Source organism: Salvelinus alpinus, chromosome 6 (assembly GCF_045679555.1).
Source record: "Salvelinus alpinus chromosome 6, SLU_Salpinus.1, whole genome shotgun sequence".
Lineage (NCBI taxonomy): Eukaryota > Metazoa > Chordata > Actinopteri > Salmoniformes > Salmonidae > Salvelinus > Salvelinus alpinus.
Window position 1 is genome coordinate 91,095,067 of NC_092091.1, and position 7,500 is coordinate 91,102,566.

General features: G+C 44.3%; 1 protein-coding gene across 1 annotated transcript in view; it reads right to left on the reverse strand.

Moving 5' to 3' along the window:
- Positions 1 to 7,500, reverse strand: part of LOC139579573 (serine protease HTRA3-like) — a 28,929-nt gene that overhangs the window by 6,157 nt on the left and 15,272 nt on the right. The window contains exons 5-6 of the mRNA XM_071408327.1: positions 7,453 to 7,500; positions 6,883 to 6,915 (exon numbers count right to left, since the gene is read on the reverse strand). The exon at positions 7,453 to 7,500 is cut by the window's right edge and continues 35 nt beyond it. Coding sequence (XP_071264428.1) covers positions 6,883 to 6,915; positions 7,453 to 7,500 — 81 coding nt within the window. The remainder of the gene's footprint in view (positions 1 to 6,882; positions 6,916 to 7,452) is intronic.

The window sequence follows — 7,500 nt, forward strand, 5'->3', positions numbered from 1 at the left end:
TGACCTATAGATTCAGCCCTTCATTGACCTATAGATTCAGCCCCTCATTGACCTATAGATTCAGCCCCTCATTGACCTATAGATTCAGCCCTTCATTAGATTCAGCCCTTCATTGACCTATAGATTCAGCCCCTCATTAGATTCAGCCCTTCATTGACCTATAGATTCAGCCCTTCATTGACCTATAGATTCAGCCCCTCATTGACCTATAGATTCAGCCCTTCATTGACCTATAGATTCAGCCCTTCATTGATCTATAGATTCAGCCCTTCATTGACCTATAGATTCAGCCCCTCATTAGATTCAGCCCTTCATTGACCTATAGATTCAGCCCCTCATTGACCTATAGATTCAGCCCCTCATTGACCTATAGATTCAGCCCCTCATTGACCTATAGATTCAGCCCCTCATTGACCTATAGATTCAGCCCCTCATTGACCTATAGATTCAGCCCTTCATTGACCTATAGATTCAGCCCCTCATTGACCTATAGATTCAGCCCTTCATTGACCTATAGACTCAGCCCCTCATTGACCTATATATTCAGCCCCTCATTGACCTATAGATTCAGCCCCTCATTGACCTATAGATTCAGCCCCTCATTGACCTATAGATTCAGCCCCTCCTTGACCTATAGATTCAACCCCTCATTGACCTATAGATTCAGCCCCTCATTGACCTATAGATTCAGCCCCTCATTGACCTATATATTCAGCCCCTCATTGACCTATAGATTCAGCCCCTCATTGACCTATAGATTCAGCCCCTCATTGACCTATATATTCAGCCCCTCATTGACCTATAGATTCAGCCCCTCATTGACCTATAGATTCAACCCCTCATTGACCTATAGATTCAGCCCTTCATTGACCTATAGATTCAGCCCTTCATTGACCTATAGATTCAGCCCTTCATTGACCTATAGATTCAGCCCCTCATTGACCTATAGATTCAGCCCCTCATTGACCTATAGATTCAGCCCTTCATTGACCTATAGATTCAGCCCTTCATTGACCTATAGATTCAGCCCCTCATTGACCTATAGATTCAGCCCTTCATTGACCTATAGATTCAGCCCCTCATTGACCTATAGATTCAGCCCTTCATTGACCTATAGATTCAGCCCCTCATTGACCTATAGATTCAGCCCCTCATTGACCTATAGATTCAGCCCCTCATTGACCTATAGATTCAGCCCCTCATTGACCCATAGATTCAGCCCTTCATTGACCTATAGATTCAGCCCCTCATTGACCTATAGATTCAGCCCCTCATTGACCTATAGATTCAGCCCCTCATTGACCTATAGATTCAGCCCCTCATTGACCTATATATTCAGCCCCTCATTGACCTATAGATTCAACCCCTCATTGACCTATAGATTCAGCCCCTCATTGACCTATAGATTCAGCCCCTCATTGACCTATATATTCAGCCCCTCATTGACCTATAGATTCAGCCCCTCATTGACCTATAGATTCAGCCCCTCATTGACCTATATATTCAGCCCCTCACTGACCTATAGATTCAGCCCCTCATTGACCTATAGATTCAACCCCTCATTGACCTATAGATTCAGCCCTTCATTGACCTATAGATTCAGCCCTTCATTGACCTATAGATTCAGCCCTTCATTGACCTATAGATTCAGCCCCTCATTGACCTATAGATTCAGCCCCTCATTGACCTATAGATTCAGCCCTTCATTAGATTCAGCCCTTCATTGACCTATAGATTCAGCCCCTCATTAGATTCAGCCCTTCATTGACCTATAGATTCAGCCCTTCATTGACCTATAGATTCAGCCCTTCATTGATCTATAGATTCAGCCCTTCATTGACCTATAGATTCAGCCCCTCATTAGATTCAGCCCTTCATTGACCTATAGATTCAGCCCCTCATTGACCTATAGATTCAGCCCCTCATTGACCTATAGATTCAGCCCCTCATTGACCTATAGATTCAGCCCCTCATTGACCTATAGATTCAGCCCCTCATTGACCTATAGATTCAGCCCTTCATTGACCTATAGATTCAGCCCCTCATTGACCTATAGATTCAGCCCTTCATTGACCTATAGACTCAGCCCCTCATTGACCTATATATTCAGCCCCTCATTGACCTATAGATTCAGCCCCTCATTGACCTATAGATTCAGCCCCTCATTGACCTATAGATTCAGCCCCTCATTGACCTATAGATTCAACCCCTCATTGACCTATAGATTCAGCCCCTCATTGACCTATAGATTCAGCCCCTCATTGACCTATATATTCAGCCCCTCATTGACCTATAGATTCAGCCCCTCATTGACCTATAGATTCAGCCCCTCATTGACCTATATATTCAGCCCCTCATTGACCTATAGATTCAGCCCCTCATTGACCTATAGATTCAACCCCTCATTGACCTATAGATTCAGCCCTTCATTGACCTATAGATTCAGCCCTTCATTGACCTATAGATTCAGCCCTTCATTGACCTATAGATTCAGCCCCTCATTGACCTATAGATTCAGCCCCTCATTGACCTATAGATTCAGCCCTTCATTGACCTATAGATTCAGCCCTTCATTGACCTATAGATTCAGCCCCTCATTGACCTATAGATTCAGCCCTTCATTGACCTATAGATTCAGCCCCTCATTGACCTATAGATTCAGCCCTTCATTGACCTATAGATTCAGCCCCTCATTGACCTATAGATTCAGCCCCTCATTGACCTATAGATTCAGCCCCTCATTGACCTATAGATTCAGCCCCTCATTGACCTATAGATTCAGCCCCTCATTGACCTATAGATTCAGCCCCTCATTGACCTATATATTCAGCCCCTCATTGACCTATAGATTCAGCCCCTCATTGACCTATAGATTCAATCCCTCATTGACCTATAGATTCAGCCCTTCATTGACCTATAGATTCAGCCCTTCATTGACCTATAGATTCAGCCCTTCATTGACCTATAGATTCAGCCCCTCATTGACCTATAGATTCAGCCCCTCATTGACCTATAGATTCAGCCCTTCATTGACCTATAGATTCAGCCCTTCATTGACCTATAGATTCAGCCCTTCATTGACCTATAGATTCAGCCCCTCATTGACCTATAGATTCAGCCCCTCATTGACCTATAGATTCAGCCCCTCATTGACCTATAGATTCAGCCCCTCATTGACCTATAGATTCAGCCCCTCATTGACCCATAGATTCAGCCCTTCATTGACCTATAGATTCAGCCCCTCATTGACCTATAGATTCAGCCCCTCATTGACCTATAGATTCAGCCCCTCATTGACCTATAGATTCAGCCCCTCATTGACCTATAGATTCAGCCCTTCATTGACCTATAGATTCAGCCCCTCATTGACCTATAGATTCAGCCCCTCATTGACCTATAGATTCAGCCCCTCATTGACCTATAGATTCAGCCCTTCATTGACCTATAGATTCAGCCCCTCATTGACCTATAGATTCAGCCCCTCATTGACCTATAGATTCAGCCCCTCATTGACCTATAGATTCAGCCCCTCATTGACCTATAGATTCAGCCCCTCATTGACCTATAGATTCAGCCCCTCATTGACCTATAGATTCAGCCCTTCATTGACCTATAGATTCAGCCCCTCATTGACCTATAGATTCAGCCCCTCATTGACCTATAGATTCAGCCCCTCATTGACCTATAGATTCAGCCCCTCATTGACCTATAGATTCAGCCCCTCATTGACCTATAGATTCAGCCCTCATTGACCTATAGATTCAGCCCTTCATTGACCTATAGATTCAGCCCCTTCATTGACCTATAGATTCAGCCCTCATTGACCTATAGATTCAGCCCCTCATTGACCTATAGGTTCAGCCCCTCATTGACCTATAGATTCAGCCCCTCATTGACCTATAGATTCAGCCCTTCATTGACCTATAGATTCAGCCCCTTCATTGACCTATAGATTCAGCCCCTCATTGACCTATAGATTCAGCCCCTCATTGACCTATAGATTCAGCCCCTCATTGACCTATAGATTCAGCCCCTCATTGACCTATAGATTCAGCCCCTCATTGTCCTATAGATTCAGCCCCTCATTGACCTATAGATTCAGCCCCTCATTAGATTCAGCCCTTCATTGACCTATAGATTCAGCCCCTCATTGACCTATAGATTCAGCTCTTCATTGACCTATAGATTCAGCCCTTCATTGACCTATAGATTCAGCCCCTCATTGACCTATATATTCAGCCCTTCATTGACCTATAGATTCAGCCCCTCATTGACCTATAGATTCAACCCCTCATTGACCTATAGATTCAGCCCCTCATTGACCTATAGATTCAGCCCCTCATTGACCTATAGATTCAGCCCTTCATTGACCTATAGATTCAGCCCCTCATTGACCTATAGATTCAGCCCCTCATTGACCTATAGACTCAGCCCCTCATTGACCTATATATTCAGCCCCTCATTGACCTATAGATTCAGCCCCTCATTGACCTATAGATTCAGCCCCTCATTGAACTATAGATTCAGCCCCTCATTGACCTATAGATTCAACCCCTCATTGACCTATAGATTCAGCCCCTCATTGACCTATAGATTCAGCCCCTCATTGACCTATAGATTCAACCCCTCATTGACCTATAGATTCAGCCCTTCATTGACCTATAGATTCAGCCCCTCATTGACCTATAGATTCAACCCCTCATTGACCTATAGATTCAGCCCTTCATTGACCTATAGATTCAGCCCTTCATTGACCTATAGATTCAGCCCTTCATTGACCTATAGATTCAGCCCCTCATTGACCTATAGATTCAGCCCCTCATTGACCTATAGATTCAGCCCTTCATTGACCTATAGATTCAGCCCCTTCATTGACCTATAGATTCAGCTCCTCATTGACCTATAGATTCAGCCCTTCATTGACCTATAGATTCAGCCCTTCATTGACCTATAGATTCAGCCCTTCATTGACCTATAGATTCAGCCCTTCATTGACCTATAGATTCAGCCCCTCATTGACCTATAGATTCAGCCCCTCATTGACCTATAGATTCAGCTCCTCATTGACCTATAGATTCAGCCCATCATTGACCTATAGATTCAGCCCCTCATTGACCTATAGATTCAGCCCTTCATTGACCTATAGATTCAGCCCTTCATTGACCTATAGATTCAGCCCTTCATTGACCTATAGATTCAGCCCCTCATTAGATTCAGCTCCTCATTGACCTATAGATTCAGCCCTTCATTGACCTATAGATTCAGCCCCTCATTGACCTATAGATTCAGCCCTTCATTGACCTATAGATTCAGCCCCTCATTGACCTATAGATTCAGCCCTTCATTGACCTATAGATTCAGCCCCTCATTGACCTATAGATTCAGCCCTTCATTGACCTATAGATTCAGCCCCTCATTGACCTATAGATTCAGCCCTTCATTGACCTATAGATTCAGCCCCTTCATTGACCTATAGATTCAGCCCCTCATTGACCTATAGATTCAGCCCCTCATTGACCTATAGATTCAGCCCCTCATTGACCTATAGATTCAGCCCCTCATTGACCTATAGATTCAGCCCCTCATTGACCTATAGATTCAGCCCCTCATTGACCTATAGATTCAGCCCCTCATTGACCTATAGATTCAGCTCCTCATTGACCTATAGATTCAGCCCTTCATTGACCTATAGATTCAGCCCCTCATTGACCTATAGATTCAGCCCTTCATTGACCTATAGATTCAGCCCTTCATTGACCTATAGATTCAGCCCTTCATTGACCTATAGATTCAGCCCCTCATTAGATTCAGCTCCTCATTGACCTATAGATTCAGCCCTTCATTGACCTATAGATTCAGCCCCTCATTGACCTATAGATTCAGCCCTTCATTGACCTATAGATTCAGCCCTTCATTGACCTATAGATTCAGCCCCTCATTGACCTATAGATTCAGCCCCTCATTGACCTATAGATTCAGCTCCTCATTGACCTATAGATTCAGCCCCTCATTGACCTATAGATTCAGCCCCTCATTGACCTATAGATTCAGCCCTTCATTGACCTATAGATTCAGCCCTTCATTGACCTATAGATTCAGCCCTTCATTGACCTATAGATTCAGCCCCTCATTAGATTCAGCTCCTCATTGACCTATAGATTCAGCCCTTCATTGACCTATAGATTCAGCCCCTCATTGACCTATAAATTCAGCCCTTCATTGACCTATAGATTCAGCCCCTCATTGACCTATAGATTCAGCCCTTCATTGACCTATAGATTCAGCCCCTCATTGACCTATAGATTCAGCCCCTCATTGACCTATAGATTCAGCCCCTCATTGACCTATAGATTCAGCCCCTCATTGACCTATAGATTCAGTCCTTCATTGCCCTATAGATTCAGCCCTCATTGACCTATAGATTCAGCCCTTCATTGACCTATAGATTCAGCCCCTCATTGACCTATAGATTCAGCCCTTCATTGACCTATAGATTCAGCCCCTCATTGACCTATAGATTCAGCCCCTCATTGACCTATAGATTCAGCCCTTCATTGACCTATAGATTCAGTCCTTCATTGACCTATAGATTCAGCCCCTTCATTGACCTATAGATTCAGCTCCTCATTGACATATAGATTCAGCTCCTCATTGACCTATAGATTCAGCCCCTCATTGACCTATAGATTCAGCTCCTCATTGACCTATAGATTCAGCCCCTCATTGACCTATAGATTCAGCCCCTCATTGACCTATAGATTCAGCCCCTCATTGACCTATAGATTCAGCCCTTCATTGACCTATAGATTCAGCCCCTCATTGACCTATAGATTCAGCCCCTCATTGACCTATGGTTTCAGGTGGTAATAACATGACACTCACCAAGTTAACCAGAGGTCCTCCTGAGTTACCATACTGCTCATCAAGAAGAGATAAAACACATAGAGAGAAGAGAGAGAGAGGGAGAGAGAAGGGGAGAGAGAGAGAGAGAAGGGGAGAGAGAGAGCGAGAGAGAGACAGAGGGGGAGAGAGAGAATGAGAGAGAGAGAGGAGAGAGAGAGAGAAGAGGGAGTGAGAGAGGGGAGGGAGGGAGAGAAAGAGAGACAGAGAGAGAGAGAAAGGGAGAGAGAGAGAGTGAGAGAGGGGAGGGAGTGAGAGAAAGAGAGAGAGAGAGAGAGGGAGTGAGAGAGGGGAGGGAGGGAGAGAAAGAGAGAGAGAGAGAGGGGGTGGTGAGAGAGAGAACATGGTTATGATTTTATATAGAAACTATCATAATTGGGCACGCTGGATATGTTCATAAATGTGTGTGTGTGTGTGTGTGTGTGTGTGTGTGTGTGTGTGTGTGTGTGTGTGTGTGTGTGTGTGTGTGTGTGTGTGTGTGTGTGTGTGTGTGTGTGTGTGTGTGTGTGTGTGTGTGTGTGTGTGTGTGTGTGTGTGTGTGTGTGTTCTTACATTGATGATAGCGTCAGTCTGAATGTAGTCTATATCTGAGTCTCTGAT